The 18,319-nt window shown below is 44.3% G+C and overlaps 1 protein-coding gene across 2 annotated transcripts in view; it reads left to right on the top strand.

Moving 5' to 3' along the window:
• LOC139387473 (insulin receptor-like) overlaps window positions 1-18,319 on the top strand; it is a 153,239-nt gene that overhangs the window by 104,192 nt on the left and 30,728 nt on the right. The window contains exons 3-11 of one of the 2 annotated variants that reach the window (XM_071133707.1): window positions 1,135-1,265; window positions 2,692-2,885; window positions 3,907-4,046; window positions 4,172-4,316; window positions 6,137-6,351; window positions 6,700-6,826; window positions 9,694-9,809; window positions 10,206-10,337; window positions 13,587-13,754. In XM_071133707.1, coding sequence (XP_070989808.1) covers window positions 1,135-1,265; window positions 2,692-2,885; window positions 3,907-4,046; window positions 4,172-4,316; window positions 6,137-6,351; window positions 6,700-6,826; window positions 9,694-9,809; window positions 10,206-10,337; window positions 13,587-13,754 — 1,368 coding nt within the window. Of the gene's footprint in view, window positions 1-1,134; window positions 1,266-2,691; window positions 2,886-3,333; window positions 3,344-3,906; window positions 4,047-4,171; window positions 4,317-6,136; window positions 6,352-6,699; window positions 6,827-9,693; window positions 9,810-10,205; window positions 10,338-13,586; window positions 13,755-18,319 lie in introns of those variants that run through there. The other variant, XM_071133708.1, reaches the window with a different exon arrangement.

Genomic DNA, 18,319 nt, shown 5'->3' with positions numbered 1-18,319 from the left:
ACTGACCTGGGTCAAACATACATACCAAATACTGACTGACCTGGGTCAAACATACATACCAAATACTGACTGACCTGGGTCAAACATACATACCAAATACTGACTGACCTGGGTCAAACATACATACCAAATACTGACTGACCTGGGTCAAACATACATACCAAATACTGACTGACCTGGGTCAAACATACATACCAAATACTGACTGACCTGGGTCAAACATACATACCAAATACTGACTGACCTGGGTCAAACACATGTACCAAATACTGACTGACCTGAGTCAAACATACATACCAAATACTGACTGACCTGGGTCAAACATACATACCAAGTACTGACTGACCTGGGTCAAACATACATACCAAATACTGACTGACCTGGGTCAAACATACATACCAAATACTGACTGACCTGGGTCAAACACACATACCAAATACTGACTGACCTGGGTCAAACATACATACCAAATACTGACTGACCTGGGTCAAACACATATACCAAATACTGACTGACCTGGGTCAAACACATATACCAAATACTGACTGACCTGGGTCAAACACATATACCAAATACTGACTGACCTGGGTCAAACATACATACCAAATACTGACTGACCTGGGTCAAACACACATACCAAATACTGACTGACCTGGGTCAAGCACATATACCAAATACTGACTGACCTGGGTCAAACATACATACCAAATACTGACTGACCTGGGTCAAACATACATACCAAATACTGACTGACCTGGGTCAAACATACATACCAAATACTGACTGACCTGGGTCAAACATACATACCAAATACTGACTGACCTGGGTCAAACATACATACCAAATACTGACTGACCTGGGTCAAACATACATACCAAATACTGACTGACCTGGGTCAAACATACATACCAAATACTGACTTACCTGGGTCAAACATACATACCAAATACTGACTGACCTGGGTCAAACACACATACCAAATACTGACTGACCTGGGTCAAACACATATACCAAATACTGACTGACCTGGGTCAAACATACATACCAAGTACTGACTGACCTGGGTCAAACACATATACCAAATACTATTATAATGACCAAATATCCTATTACTAAACCCTCCCCCTCCTACAGTGTGTCCCACCAGCTGTAAGCACCGGGCCTGTACCAGAGACCACCAATGTTGCCATGAACAGTGTCTGGGAGGCTGCTCTGAGCCCCACAACAGCAGCAGCTGTGTTGCCTGCAAGAACCTCCAGCACCAGGTAAAGTTGGGATGACTTCAACACACCTTTCACAATTACCTTAGTTGATTGTTTATGTGTGGGGGGGGTGGCTGATGTAGATGCTTCTATATACAACGCCACGAGAAATTCCTTGTGACTTTTGTTGCATAACAATCGTGTTTCTGATTCTAGATGTTAGAGATGATTCATTATTTAAAGATCCAGAGCAGTCAAAAGCGTGATGTCAACTGTAAGTGCTGTTATTGTCAAGTGGAAACGTCTAGGAGCAACAACGGCTCAGCCGCAAAGTGGTAGGCCCCACAAGCTCACAGAACGGGATTGCCAAGTGCTGAAGCATGTAGCGCGTTAAAATCGCCTGTACTCGGTTGCAACACTCGCTACCGAGTTCCAAACTGCCTCTAGAAGCAACGTCAGCACAAGAACTGTTCGTTGGGAGCTTCATGAAATGGGTTTCCATGGCCGAGCAGCCGCACACAAGCCTAAGATCACCATGCGCAGTGCCAAGTGTCGGCTGGAGAGGTGTAAAGCTCGCCACCATTGGAGCAGTGGAAACGCGTTCTCTGGGGTGATGAATCACGCTTCACCATCTGGCAGTCCGACAGACGAATCTGGGTTTGACGGATGCCAAGAAAACGCTACCTGCCCAAATGCATAGTGCCAACTGTAAAGTTCAGTGGAGGAGGAATAGTAGTCTGGGGCTGTTTTTCATGGTTCGGACTAGGCCCCTTAGTTTCAGTGAAGGGAAATCTTAACGCTACAGCATACAATGACATTCTAGACGATTCTGTGCTTCCATCTTTGTGGCAACATGGGGAAGACCCTTTCCTGTTTCAGCATGACGATGCACCCGTGCACAAAGCGAGGTCCATACAGAAACTGTTTAACGAGATCAGTGTGGAAGAACTTGATTGGCCTGCACAGAGCCCTGACCTCAACCCCATCGAACACCTTTGGGATGAATTGGAACGCCGACTGTGAGCCAGGCCTAATCGCCCAACATCAGTGCCCGACCTCACTAATACTCTTGTGGCTGAATGGAAGCAAGTCCCTGCAGCAATGTTCCAACATCTAGTGGAAAGCCTTCCCAGAAGAGTGGAGGCTGTTAAAGCAGCAATTTTGGAATGAGATGTTGGACGAGCAGATGCCCACATACTTTTGGTCCATGTGTATATCCACACGGAGGTCGGAATTGTGAATGTGACAATGCTCTTCTAGTATAAGAGTTGTTTAAAAAGACCGCCTGCTATTTCAGCCTGCTTAGGTGGGAAGGAGTTTTGGCCTTTTTGTTTAAGCAAGTCTTGTTTATTTAAACTCTTATGTCATATCTGCTATTACAAATATCACCTACATTTTGTTATTTTACATTCTCAAATGTTCTAATTGATACGGATGCGTACAATTGACTAATTGATTAATCTAACTCATCCAAATTCCTTACTACCAGGAGGCCTGTGTGGACCGCTGTCCGCAGGGATACTACACCTACAGGGGCTGGCGCTGCGTCCCCTTCTCCTTCTGCCAGGACCTCCACAACAAGTGTCAGCAGAGCAAGAACAGCGACTGCCACCAGTTCGTCATCCACAATGGAGCCTGTATACCAGAGTGCCCCTCCGGGTATACTACTGTAAACTCCTCCACGTAAGTTTATAGTACAGTACTATATACTACTGTAAACTCTACCACGTAAGTCTATAATACAGTACTATATACTACTGTAAACTCTACCACGTAAGTCTATAATACAGTACTATATACTACTGTAAACTCTACCACGTAAGTTTATAATACAGTACTATATACTACTGTAAACTCTACCACGTAAGTTTATAATACATTACTACATACTACTGTAAACTCCTCCACGTAAGTTTATAGTACAGTACTATATACTACTGTAAACTCTACCACGTAAGTCTATAATACAGTACTATTTACTACTTACTGTACACTCTACCACGTAAGTTTATAATACAGTACTATATACTACTGTAAACTCTACCACGTACGTTTATAATACAGTACTATATACTACTGGCAACTCTACCACGTAAGTCTATAATACAGTACTATTTACTACTTACTGTAAACTCTACCACGTAAGTTTATAATACAGTACTATATACTACTGTAAACTTTACCACGTAAGTTTATAATACAGTACTATATACTACTGGCAACTCTACCACGTAAGTCTATAATACAGTACTATATACTACTGTAAACTCTCACGTAAGTCTATAATACAGTACTATATACTACTGTAAACTCTACTACGTACGTCTATAATACAGTACTAAAAAACGTGTTAAACAAATCATAAATTATTTGATTTGAGATCCTTCAAATAGCCACCCTTTACCTTGATGATGGCTTTGCACTCTCTTGGCATTCTCTCAACCAGCTTCACCTGGTTGAGAGTTCCCACATATGCTGAGCACTTGTTGGCTGTTTTTACTTCACTCTGCGGTCAGACTCATCCCAAACCACCTCCTTTTTACAGTCTTTATGTCCACCAATCTGTTTTTATTAGTTTATTTTTTTCTCAGAAAACTTGGGGGGCCAAATTAAATCACCCGCAGGCCGCCGGGTTGGGGAACCATGCCCTATAACCTATGAGGGTGTGTTATCTGATGTGCGCTCTCTCCCTCTCGTCCTGCAGGTTGGTCTGTACTCCGTGTGCTGGGCTATGTCCTAAGGTGTGTATGGGCCTGAAAATGGTGGACTCTGTGACAGCAGCCCAGGCTCTGAGAGGATGCACCGTTCTCAACGGCAGCATGGATATCAACCTTAGAGGAGGAAGTGGGTATTAGGGGCTCATGTTCAACTTACTGCTGTGTGTGTGTGTGTGTGTGTGTGTGTGTGTGTGTGTGCGTGTGCGTGCTTCCAAAGTAACTTTTGAGTTAATGATGGGAATGTGTGTGTAGATAACATAGCAGCAGAGCTGGAGGCTAACCTTGGACAGCTGGAGGAGATTACAGGCTTCCTGAAGGTCCGGCGCTCCTACGCTCTCGTCTCGCTCTCTTTCCTCCGCAACCTACGGGTCATCAGAGGGGACACACTGATGGACGGGTAAGTTGACTTTCTTCCTGACCCTACTGTTCACCTCCTCTTCCTTATTCTGCTCACCTCCTCTTCCTTATTCTGCTCACCTCCTCTTCCTTGTACTGCTCCTCTTCCTCCTCCACTACCACCTCCTCCTCTTCTTCCTCTGCCACCTCCTCTTTTTCCTCTGCCATCTCCTCTTTTTCCTCTGCCACCTCCTCTTCTTCCTCTGCCACCTCCTCTTCTTCCTCTGCCACCTCCTCTTCTTCCTCTGCCACCTCCTCTTCTTCCTCTGCCACCTCCTCTTCTTCCTCTGCCACCTCCTCTTCTTCCTCTGCCACCTCCCCTTCTTCCTCTGCCACCTCCCCTTCTTCCTCTGCCACCTCCTCTTCTTCCTCCGCCACCTCCTCTTCTTCCTCCGCCTCCTCCTCTTCTTCCTCCGCCGCCTCCTCTTCTTCCTCCACCTCTTCCTTCTCCTCCTCTTCTTTCTCCACCTCCTCCTCTTCCTTCACCTCCTCTTCTTCTTCCTCCGCCACCTCCTCCTCTTCTTCCTCCTCCGCCACCTCCTCCTCTTCTTCCTCCTCTTCTTCCTCCTCCGCCACCTCCTCCTCTTCTTCCTCCGCCGCCACCTCCTCCTCTTCTTCCTCCTCCGCCACCTCCTCCTCTTCTTCCTCCTCCGCCACCTCCTCTTCTTCTTCCTCCTCCGCCACCTCCTCCTCTTCTTCCTCCTCCGCCACCTCCTCTTCTTTCTCCTCCGCCACCTCCTCCTCTTCTTCCTCCTCTGCCACCTCCTCCTCTTCTTCCTCCTCCGCCACCTCCTCCCCTTCTTCCTCCGCCGCCCCTTCTTCCTCCGCCTCCTCTTCTTCCTTCTCCTCCTCTTCTCCTCTTTTTTTCTCCACCTCCTCCTCTTCCTTCACCTCCTCTTCTTCTTCCTACGCCGCCTCCTCTTCTTCCTCCTCCGCCTGCTCCTCTTCTTCTTCCTCCGCCTCCTCTTCTTCTTCCTCCGCCTCCTCCTCCTCTTTTTCCTCCGCCTCCTCCTCTTCTTCTTCCTACGCCGCCTCCTCTTCTTCCTCCTCCGCCTGCTCCTCTTCTTCTTCCTCCGCCTCCTCTTCTTCTTCCTCCGCCTCCTCCTCCTCTTTTTCCTCCGCCTCCTCCTCCTCTTCTGCCTCCTCCTCCGCCACCTCTTCTTCTTCCTCCTCTGCCACCTCCTCTTCTTCTTCCTCCTCCACCTCCTACTCTTCTTCCTCCTCCGCCACCTCCTCCTCTTCTTCCTCCTCCGCCACCTCCTCTTCTGCCTCCTCCTCCGCCACCTCCTCTTCTGCCTCCTCCGCCACCACCTCTTCTTCCTCCACCGCCGCCACCTCTTCCGCCTCCTCCTCCGCCACCACCTCCTCTTCTTCCTCCTCCGCCACCTTATCTTCTTCTTCTTCCTCCGCCACCTCATCTTCTTCCTCCGCCTCTTTCTCTACTTCCTCCGCCACCTCCTCTTCTTCCTCCGCCTCTTCTTCTTCCTCCGCCTCTTCCCTCTTCTTCTTCCTCTGCCTCTTCCCTCTTCTTCTTCCTCCGCCTCCTCCTCTTCTTCCTCCGCCGCCTCCTCTTCTTCCTCCGCCGCCTCCTCTTCTTCCTCCACCTCCTCCTCCTCTTCTTCCTCCGCCTCCCCCTCCTCTTCTTCCTCTGCCTCCGCCTCTTCTTCCTCCGCCTCCTCTTCTTACCCCGCTGCCTCCTCTTCTTACCCCGCCGGCCCCTCTTCCTCCACCTCCTCGTCTACCTCCACCTCCTTATATTTTAAGCTATATCTGTTAAATGTTTGAATAAATCAATTTAATGTGTGTGTGTTGCTTCCCAAGGGGCTACTCGTTCTACGCACATGACAACCAGAACCTGCGTCAGCTGTGGGACTGGACCCAACACAACCTGAGCATCCTGCAGGGACGCATGTTCTTTCAACTCAATGCTAAGCTCTGCATGTCAGAGATACGCAAGATGGAGGAGGTGACGGGCACCAGGGACAGGCATACCAAGAACAACATTGTATCGAAGACCAACGGAGACCAGGCCTCCTGTAAGAACCGTACAGTCTGAGTACACACACACATCTGTTGTGTTTCACAGACCTAGGACAGTATAGTACTTACCATATCCTCTGATAGTGACTGTGTCTCTGTGTGTGTGTGTCTCTCTGTGTGTGTGTCTCTCTGTGTGTGTGTCTCTGTGTGTGTGTGTCTCTGTGTGTGTGTGTCTCTGTGTGTGTGTGTGTGTGTCTGTGTGTGTGTGTCTCTGTGTGTGTGTCTCTGTGTGTGTGTCTCTGTGTGTGTGTGTCTGTGTGTGTGTGTCTCTGTGTGTGTGTCTCTGTGTGTGTGTCTCTGTGTGTGTGTCTCGGTGTGTGTGTCTCGGTGTGTGTGTCTCTCAGGTGAGAACCAGGAGTTAAGGTTCACTCAGGTGCGTGCTACACATGATAAGATCATGATCAAGTGGGAACCGTTCTGGCCTCCCGACTTCAGAGACCTGCTGGGCTTCATGGTCTTCTACAAGGAAGCGTAAGTACAGCTGTGTGTGTGTGTGTGTGTGTGTGTGTGTGTGTGTGTGTGTGTGTGTGTGTTGGACATGACTGTGATGCCTGACATTTCGGCAGCCAGTGATTGTCAAGCAAATAACTGTCAGTGTCACGGTAATTGACTGTTAGTTAACATAAACACATTTAGCATCTCCTGGCTTCCACACACAGCCTACAAGCCACTGATGCAGAATGTAGGAACAGACCTTAGGAACATCTACATGTTAACAAAATAGCCTACACCTTCACAATAAATCCACGTAATATAGCCTACACCTTCACAATAAATCAATGTAATATAGCCTACACCTTCACAATAAATCCATGTAATATAGCCTACACCTTCACCATAAATCCATGTAATATAGCCTACACCTTCACAATAAATCCATGTAATATAGCCTACACCTTCACAATAAATCCATGTAATATAGCCTACACCTTCACCATAAATCCATGTAATATAGCCTACACCTTCACAATAAATCCATGTAATATAGCCTACACCTTCACAATAAATCCATGTAATATAGCCTACACCTTTACAATAAATCCATGTAATATAGCCTACACCTTCACAATAAATCCATGTAATATAGTCTACACCTTCACAATAAATCCATGTAATATAGCCTACACCTTTACAATAAATCCATGTAATATAGCCTACACCTTCACAATAAATCCATGTAATATAGCCTACACCTTCACAATAAATCCATGTAATATAGCCTACACCTTCACAATAAATCCATGTAATATAGCCTACACCTTCACAATAAAGCCATTATTTATTTTAGACCGGTCTAAAGAAACATGATATGAAGAGAATGTAGTCTATTGAGCCTCCCGAGTGGCGCAGCGGCTAAGGCACTGCATCTCAGGGATTGAGGCGTCACTTCAGAGGTGGAAGAACTGTTCACATTTACTTTTCGTCAGCCAACAAGATGAGTAGGCCTAACGACCAGCAAAAGCACCAGCCTATGTTCATCTACTATCCCCCAGAGTACAAAAGTTGACATTTTCTATTGGTCAACTCGTCCTTCTGTGCGAGAAATAATTAATTCAAACATAGTCTGGGACAGTTGTGGGATGCGATTAGATCTCAAATTAATACAACCACTAGCATCAACAATACACTTTTCTATGCAATGAAGCTGACCCAACCGATCAAAACGTTCAGCTTGATATATGATCAACTATCAGGCTAGTTATTCACATGATAAGTGCAGCAGTGTGCACACGCCACTAGGCTATAAGAGCAAATGTTTCAGTAGCAGGAAAACACCATTATAAAAAAACTGACCACAAATAACATAATGTATGTAATGCTTTTATTATGAAGGTGCATTTTTTATGGTGAAAATGATCTTCCCCAAACTGGAAACTGCTTAAATATGCCAGTTACTCTACTCACGTTGTAAAGTGGATTAATGTGCTTCATCTTATGAAGTTATTAGTCCACTTTAGTTGTGATATATACCTTATCAGAACATATAGGCCTATGGGCTAGGCTACATGAGGTGTGATACTAACCTTATCAGAACATATAGGCCTATGGGCTAGGCTACATGAGGTGTGATACTAACCTTATCAGAACATATAGGCCTATGGGCTAGGCTACATGAGGTATGCAACTTCGATAAATGTTTTTAAAAAGGCACTGTTTCTTGCCTTACACTGGGGATCATTCACAGATAATAGGCTAATATTGTCACTATCAGACTATTCTTCATTTAATCTGGTTTAAATAATATATGTGTGAAATTAGTTTTGATTTAGAATGGACCATTATCATTCACCTGTCTCGAAACAATACACTTCATTTTTATGCTAACACTATGGGTCGGGACGTAGATTTTGTAATTTGCGGGTAATGTCTATTTCACAAGCCACATTGACGTGTGGTCACAGTCAAATTGACCCGAAATGTTAAGTGTCACTTTGTCCTCGTGTTTCTTGGTCAGTTATATCATTTAGTTTGATGTTAGTTTGAGTTTGCTGTAACTTTCTGCTTCTTGTGAAGAGAATTCTGAGATTTTCTTTTTCCCCTCATAGACAAGGAAGTGCCCAGTTACCACAGTAACGGCACATCCCTTTAAAAATGAGCAGCTGAACATTTTCGACTGGAGACCTTTAAGGGTGCACTGTGCTTGATTGAGCATAGATCATTCCAGAAACCTTTTATTCAAGGCCTTTAAGTCATTTAATTAATTCATAAATGAATTGAAATACTTGAATTGATCTCCTAGATTTGTTTGTGTGCTTCTACTTGTCTACTTAGGAACACATCGTGTACTCCTTGTCAACGTAGAGCCCTATAGTAGTAAATGAGCCGTATCACTCGTTTTTGTGGCACTTTGTTGATTAGTGATGTTCTGTTCCATCTGTTTTACTATTGGATCTAAAATTATAACCTGGGTGGTTCCAGTTCTGAATGCTGATTGGCTGACAGCCGTGGTATATCAGACCGTATACCACGGGTATGACGAAACATGTATTTTTACTGCTCTAATTACATTGGTAAACCAATTTATAATAGCAAGAAGGCACCTCGGGGGGTTTGTGGTATATGGCCAATATACCACGGCTAAGGGCTGTGTCCAGGTACTCCGCGTTGCGCGCGTTGCGACATGCTTGAGAACAGGCCTTGGGATATTGGCCATGTACCACACCCCCTCGGGCCTTATTGCTTAAATACATTGGTTAAAAAAACACAGGTCGCAAAAATTAAACCACATTGCTTCTTAATAGTAACATATTTATGTGTGTGTGTGTGTGTGTGTGAGAGAGAGAGAGAGATATTCACCTTTTTAGTATGAACTGTCTCTCTCTCTTCCCCTCTCCCAGGCCTTACCCCAACGTGACAGAGTTTGATGGCCAGGATGCGTGTGGTTCTAACTGGGTGATCATTGACCTGGACCCCCCGGCCCGGGCTACAGAGGGAAACGCACAACAGGAGCCAGGTAATGGTTTATTCTCTCCTGTCTTACTACTGTATTGGTAAGGATAGACACTGTTGAAAACATGGGAGGGAGGGGAGGAGGGGGGTGTTGCACTCAATATTGTCCGTGCTGCAACACAACAATGCTATTGTCCCCGGTACCCTGATTTACTGCAGTAGCATGTTAGTAACAACAAGTGTTCTATTTAATAGTGTCCGTGCTGCAACACATAACAATACTAATAATGATACCTAATGACTTTATTGTCCATATGGTGAAATGTAGTTTGCAGCTCTTTGCACACATTAAAACGTATCATATCATATACACTGTAGTTGTACGGTAGGAACAACAAGTGTTGGGCTCAATATTGTCCGTGCTGCAACACATAGCTAACAATACTATTGTTCCTTCCAGGTACCTTGATCTTGTCTTTGAAGCCCTGGACACAGTACGCCATCATGGTCAAGACCCAGCTCTCTGCCTCTGATGAACACCAGGTCCTCGGGGCCAAGAGCAAGATCACCTACGTCAGGACCGACGCCACCAGTAAGACCTTCCTTCGAGATATAGCTGATCCCATCTGTTTCATTAGCTCGAGGCAGCTACATGTACTGTACACCCCCCGGACAAGACGCTAGTCTATCGCAGCGATCCCCAACCTTCTAACCACAAGGCCGCCACTCTAACCACAAGGCCGCCACTCTAACCCCAAGGCCACTGAGTTGGTTTTCTCAGTTCTTTATTAATTCATGTCTGTCTATTTAGTGATCTTAAGCCTTCCCCTCCCCCAAACCCCTAATCAAGACAATAGGTGAGTGGACAATCCAACCAGTCAGTCAGCTAGTAGGTTAGGTTCTCCAGGGGTGAGGGTGGGATTTGAAAACCCCGGGTTGGGATAAGTGGTCTAAGAGCTACAACTTACGGTAGATTGGCTCTTGTCCTCTGCCTCAGCTTCTAGCTGTTGAGGTGTGTCAAAGCTAAAGATATAAGAACAAGGAAGAGGAAGTTGATGATGAGCTAAGAGTACGGCCTGTACCTCCCTGTCTCATTGTCTCTCTGTCTTGTGCCAAATGGCTGAAGTCACTAGTTACTCAAGCAGAGCTCAGAAATCATCTGTCACCCTGCGTGTGTGTGTCATCCTGCGTGTGTGTGTCATCCTGCGTGTGTGTCATCCTGCGTGTGTGTCATCCTGCGTGTGTGTGTGTCATCCTGCGTGTGTGTGTGTCATCCTGCGTGTGTGTGTGTGTGTGTGTGTGTGTGTGTGTGTGTGTGTGTGTGTGTGTGTGTGTGTGTGTGTGTGTGTGTGTGTGTGTGTGTGTGTGTCACCCAGCGTGTGTGTATGTGTCTCCAGTGGACAAACCGGTTTTGGTTTCATCAACAACAGGTGTCTGTTGTGTCATCTCCTTCCTGATAAACCACATCACAGTGTGTTATCATATTATTATAGTGTTATTACAGTGTAGCCGCATGACATGCAGCCTCACACCTGGCACAGCACTGGCTGGCATGATGCGTTGGCTGGGACACCACCATCAGAGCCCGGCGGGCAGGGAGGAGGGAAGGAGGGAAGTAAACGGTTGTTTACTGTAGTTTTAGTTTCACCCTCCTTGTCTCTAGCCTGGTCCCAGATCTAGAGTTTCACCCTCCTTGTCTCTAGCCTGGTCCCAGATCTATTTTTTCTAGTCCTTGTCTCTTTGTCAAGCCATGTTGGCTGGCATCCAGGCTACATCGTCTACCTCCTGTCAGGGTTATGTTCCAGTGTTTCCCCTAAATTGTGGCCGCCACTCCAATAACAAATATAAATGCCACTTCAGTCAGTGTAGATGAAGGGAAGGAGACAGGTTAAAGACAGATTTTTATGCCATGAGACATGGACATGAATTGTGTACACTACATGAACAAAAGTATGTGGACACCTGCTCGTTGAACATCTCATTCCAAAATCATGGGTGTTAATATGGAGTTGGTCCCCACTTTGCTGCTATAACAGCCTCCACTCTTCTGGGAAGGCTTTCTACTAGATGTTGGACCATTGCTGCAGGGACTTGCTTCCATTCAGCCACAAGAGTATTAGTGAGGTCAGGCACTGATATTGGGCGATTAGGCCTAGCTCATAGTCGGCATTCCAATTCATCCCAAAGGTGTTCGATGGAGTTGAGGTCAGGGCTCTGTGCTGGCTAGTGAAGTTCTTCCACACCGATCTCGACAAACCATTTCCGTATGGACCTCGCTTTGTGCACGGGTGCATTGTCATGCTGAAACAGGAAAGGGCCTTTCCCCAAACTGTTACCACAATGTTGGGAGCAGAGAATCGTCTACAATGTAGAGCTTTCCACCACTCCAGCCGACGCTTGGCATGGCGCATGGTGATCTTAGGCTTGTGTAAGGCTGCTCGGCCATGGAAACCCATTTCATGAAGCTCCCGACGAAGAGTTCATGTGCTGACGTTGCTTCCAGAAGCAGTTTGGAACTCGGTAGTGAGTGTCGCCTCCCTGCCGACCGGGCTCTGATGGTGATGTGCCAGCCAATACATCATTCAAGCCACTGCGGACTGTTCTGTGAGCTGGTGTGGCCTACCACTTTGCGGCTGAACCGTTGTTGCTCCTAGAAGTTTCCACTTCACAATAACAGCACTTACAGTTGACCAGGGCAGTTCTAATAGGATGGGAATTTGCCGAACTGATTTGTTGGAAAGGTGGCATCCAATGGCGGTGCCATGCTGAAAGTCGGTGAGCTCTTCAGTAAGGCCATTCTACTGCCAATGTTTGTCTGTGGAGAATGCATGGCTGTGTGCTCAATTTTATACACCTGTCAGAAACGGGTGTGGCTGAAATGGCCAAATCCACTAATTTGAAGGGGTGTCCACATACTTTTGTATATATAGTGTATCACCCAGGACAATGAAGCCTGCTACTATGTCTATCTCCTAGTCAGTCGGTCTTCCTGGGCTATTCATCTGTGATCTTACTTTATTCCTCCTTGTCTCACAGCTGATATCAAATCAAATTTATTTATATAGCCCTTCTTACATCAGCTGATATATCAAAGTGCTGTACAGAAAGCCAGCCTAAAACCCCAAACAGCAAGCAATGCAGGTGTAGAAGCACGGTTGCTAGGAAAAACTCCCTAGAAAGCCCGAAACCTAGGAAGAAACCTAGAGGAACCAGGCTATGAGGGGTGGCCAGTCCTCTTCTGGCTGTGCCAGGTGGAGATTATAACAGAACATGATGTTTAAATGTTCATAAATGACCAGCATGGTCAAATAATAATAATCACAGTAGTTGTAGAGGGTGCAACAGGTCAGCACCTCAGGAGTAAATGTCAGTTGGCTTTTCATAGCCGATCATTAAGAGTGTCTCTACCGCTCCTGCTGTCTCTAGAGAGTTGAAAACAGCAGGTCTGGGACAGGTAGCACGTCGGGGTTCCATAGCCGCAGGCAGAACAGTTGAAACTGGAGCAGCAGAACGGCCAGTTGGACTGGGGACAGCAAGGAATCATCATGCCAGGTAGTCCTGAGGCATGATCCTAGGGCTCAGGTCCCCCGAGAGAAGAGAGAGAGAAAGAGAGAATTAGAGAGAGCATACTTAAATTCCCACAGGACACCGGATAAGACAGGAGAAGTACTCCAGATATAAGACTGATACATACTACAGTTAAACTTACTGCTAGTTTTATCTTTTGATCAGTCTATGGATATGTTTTGAGTTAAGTTATTCTGCATTCTGTGATCTGCTGACCTGAACAAGAAGAAGAAGAAAGGTATGATTAACCCCTGGTATCCCCGTCCTCCCCTAGAGCCCTCAGTGCCCCTGGACCCCATCTCCTCCTCCAACTCTTCCTCTCAGATCCTCCTGAAGTGGAAACCTCCCACGGATCCCAACGGGAACATCACTCACTACCTGGTGTACTGTCAGCAGCAGCCCGAGGCCAGCGAACTCTACAAGTTCGATTACTGTCAGAAAGGTGAGTCTTTTCTGTGTGTGAACACTTCTATTCTATTTTATTCTGCTGTTATATTCTGCTGTTATATTTTGTTTTACTGTTCTGTTTTACTGTTATGTTATATTCTGCTGTTCTATTCTGCTGTTCTATTCTGCTGTTCTATTCTGCTGTTCTGTTCTGCTGTTCTGTTCTGCTGTTCTAATCTGCTGTTCTAATCTGCTGTTCTAATCTGCTGTTCTATTCTGCTGTTCTATTTTGTTCTACTCTTCTGTTCTGTTTTACTATTCTATTCTGTTCTACTGTTCTCTCTGGTTCATACAGATGATATAGTTATGTGACTATAATTAGTTAACTTCCAGAAAGGTGAGTGTGAAAGGGTCTTTCTCCAGTTGACTCTTCTAGTGATGGAAAAATGTATACAGTACAGTACCGCAATCAAATGTATGTTATTTTATAGCGCTAGTCGGCTGTACCTCCGACAAAACTCTTGTTCTCCAGCTTATCTTCGTTTAAAAAAAGTTTTTTAAAGTTTTATTAAGTTTTCTTGCTTTTCAATCAACCAACAAAACACATTCCAAATTCACAGATGTGGCAAACATGAATAATACAAAACAAACAAACTTGCAGCGTTCCTATCAGCGTTCCTATCAGCGTTCCTATCAGCGTTCCTATCAGCGTTCCTATCAGCGTTCCTATCAGCGTTCCTATCAGCGTTCCTATCAGCGTTCCTATCAGCGTTCCTATCAGCGTTCCTACCAGCGTTCCTACCAGCGTTCCTATCAGCGTTCCTATCAGCGTTCCTATCAGCGTTCCTATCAGCGTTCCTATCAGCGTTCCTATCAGCGTTCCTATCAGCGTTCCTATCAGCGTTCCTATCAGCGTTCCTATCAGCGTTCCTACCAGCGTTCCTACCAGCGTTCCTACCAGCGTTCCTATCAGCGTTCCTATCAGCGTTCCTATCAGCGTTCCTATCAGCGTTCCTATCAGCGTTCCTATCAGCGTTCCTATCAGCGTTCCTATCAGCGTTCCTACCAGCGTTCCTACCAGCGTTCCTATCAGCGTTCCTATTAGCTATTTCCAGCCTTAGCTGAGACGACGAGCAAAGAGTTTTTACAGCACCTTACGCAACATGTATCTTCTCATTTCCCTAATCACCCCATTCACTCTGTCCAGTTTGAAATATAGTTGAGTAGCGGAGACCAGAGTCTATCAAACTTGGGCTGTCTCTTGCAGAGGTCACAAGTGAGCTTTTCAAGAGGAAGAAAGTCAACAATCTGGTCAATCCCCATTTTAAATGTAGGAGAAGAATTAGAAGCCCACAATAGAAGAATACATTTCTTAGCAAAGTTTCTGATAGTCATGAACACATTTTCTCTGTCAGGATCAAGAACAAAGTCCTGCTGGGCATTAAGAAGATAGAGACATGTGGTCATATCAAACTGTACAGCTAGTATTTTGTGTGCAGCAGTATGTATAGATTGCCAAAACCTGGTCATCTCTCTACAGCTCCAAATGACATGCATAAAAGAAACGTCCCTTTGTAAGGACCCTGTCTTTCAAAGATAATTCGTAAAAATCCAAATAACTTCACAGATCTTTATTGTAAAGGGTTTAAACACTGTTTCCCATGCTTGTTCAATTAACGATAAACAATTAATCAACATGCACCTGTGGAACGGTCGTTAAGAAACTAACAGCTTACAGACAGTAGGCAATTAAGGTCACAGTTATGAAAACTTAGGACACTAAAGAGGCCTTTCTACTGACTCTGAAAAACACTGAAAGGAAGATGCCCAGGGTCCCTGCTCATCTGCGTGAATGTGTCTTATACCCTGACCACACCGCTCGTGTTGCATGCGTGAGCGATGCAAAATACATTTAGAAATCCATGTTATTCAATTATTGCACCCACACTGCTCGCTCGCATCAACGAGCGTCTGCGTTGCCAAGGGCTAAAACAGAACTCCTTTCTATTTCTGACGTAGATCTCGCTGCAAGTCCTGCCTCTCCCATCTCCTCATTGGTTTATAGAAGCAGGTACCCACGGGCCAACTCCTCATTGGTTATACCCACGTGGGTGGGTATAACAGGGTTGGATATGATAGAGCAAAGACATCATCCGCGTAGAGAGAAATCCTGTGCTGAAGACCGCCTGCAGAAACACCCATAATACTTGGATTGCTCCTTATCAACTCTGCCAAATGGCTGGATCGAATCGCAATACATATAGAATCGTGCGAATCGCAATGTCCTCTCGCCACCTAAGTATGGTGATAGTATCGTATCGTGAGGTCACTGGCAATTCACAGCCCTATTTATATATAATGTATAACATGGAGTTCCAATTGAGACCAAGGTATATTTCACAAGGGAGCTTTTACAAAATACGATATAATACAAATATATTTCCCAACTTATTATTCTATTCTGTTGGACTACTGACAGAAATGTTGGTGTGTGTGTGTGTGAGGGACTGTGATTCAGAGGTGGTTGGAATAGTTCTTTACCTGATTTGGCCTTGCACTAACAAGTGGCAGCCACTATCTCTGTGTCCCACAGACAAGCTCCAACGTCATCTTCTACTCCCCCCATGCACTCACCCAGAAAGTCTAGACAACACTAGTCTGGAGGGGATCATGTGAGGGTTGTTTTATATCAACCAGCTGAGGCACTGAGGACAGTTACTGACAGGATGGAGTCTTGACCAATGTTCCCTCTATTTGTTTTTCAGCACTGAGCAAATTTCCTGTCTGCTGAGCGCAAACTTGAACATGGTGAAAGTTCTGGCGGTTGTTTACTTGCGAACACGGCGGCTGTAACCACTTTCAGTTACGGTTTGCCTACAGTAGGAGCAAATGTGGTCTACATTTGACATATCAGTCATTTATCCAGAGGGACTTAGTGAGTAGTGAGTGCATACATTTTCATAACTTATTCATAACTTATTCATACTTTTCATAACTTATTCATAACTTATTCATAACTTATTCATAACTTATTCATAACTTATTCATAACTTATTCCTACTTTTCATAACTTATTCATAACTTATTCCTACTTTTCATAACTTATTCATAACTTATTCATAACTTATTCATAACTTATTCATAACTTATTCATAACTTATTCCTAACTTATTCCTAACTTATTCCTACTTTTCATAACTTATTCATAACTTATTCATAACTTATTCCTACTTTTCATAACTTATTCATAACTTATTCATAACTTATTCATAACTTATTCATAACTTATTCATAACTTATTCATAACTTATTCATAACTTATTCATAACTTATTCATAACTTATTCCTACTTTTCATAACTTATTCATACTTTTCATAACTTTTTCATAACTTATTCCTACTTTTCATAACTTATTCATAACTTATTCATAACTTATTCATAACTTATTCATACTATTCATAACTTATTCATACTTTTCATAACTTATTCATAACTTATTCATACCTTTTTTATATATTGGTCCACGGTGGGCATCGAACCCACAGCCCTGGCGTTGCAAGCGTAATGCTCTACCACCTGAGCCACACGGGACCACATTCCATGAGAGTTTGGGAAGAAAATATGCAAGGCTTGACATTCACCTGTTTATCCATTTGTCCTTCACTGAAAATGGAGGTGAAAATGTGGTGGTGTTTGATGCAAGAAACCACTTTACAAAATAAAACATATTATTATTCCCATACCGTTATTACAGAGAATCAGACACATTATGCTCCCCTCTGCCTATTGGCTACTTAGCTTATTCAAGCCTGTCTCAAAATACAACACTGCCCCTTTAAGACATAAACAAATCTCTTTACCTGACTCACTTTTCAAAGAAGGCTAGAAATGTACACATGTGTTGTAGGAAGCAACCACTCCCCCGTTGTTGACTAGAAAGTAGTCATAACGGGGCTAATAATAATTCACTAACTAGCAAAGAATATGAACAAATGTGCACTGGTGGCTACATGCATTTCTCGCTTTGGTCTCAAAAGAAAGGTCATCTACTCACATGCTGTAAACACAGTCCATTTAAAAGTGAATGGCACAGATACATATATTGCAACAATCGATATGGCCCGCCCGGCAAAGTGTGAAAAAGTCTATGAGAAACAGTGACGTAAACTGTGAATGATCTATAATGATAAATCCTATATTAGGCCTACCCAAGATCTACTATGCAAGTCAGCTAATAGTAGAACCTACAATTGAAACCGACAAATGAGGTTGTCAATTGAGTCTAAAATTCACAGGTTTCAGATTTGTTTCAATTTATTTCAGTTTTATTTTTTTTGCTCTCTCTTAAAACAACAACATTGTATGTTCTAAGTTTATAACGATGCTTAAACCACATCAGGAGGACCACTTTTGAGGTCTGGATAAAAATAGAAGAAATGTAGATTTTTGTTGTAGTTACCCTTTAAGTGTGCAGACATCTAACACGGTCATTGGGTTTGCAGTGTTTCTGTAGCACATGAAGAGTTCAAAATAAATGCTCACTGGATTGATGCAAATAATCATGATATCATTCTGCCAGGTAGGAATTATGTAGGTATAGGCATTTAATTGAGAAGGTT

This window comes from Oncorhynchus clarkii, chromosome 28, assembly GCF_045791955.1.
Source record: "Oncorhynchus clarkii lewisi isolate Uvic-CL-2024 chromosome 28, UVic_Ocla_1.0, whole genome shotgun sequence".
NCBI lineage: Eukaryota > Metazoa > Chordata > Actinopteri > Salmoniformes > Salmonidae > Oncorhynchus > Oncorhynchus clarkii.
The sequence above is the reverse complement of the archived record's forward strand: the minus strand, read 5'-3'. Positions and strand labels throughout refer to the sequence as shown.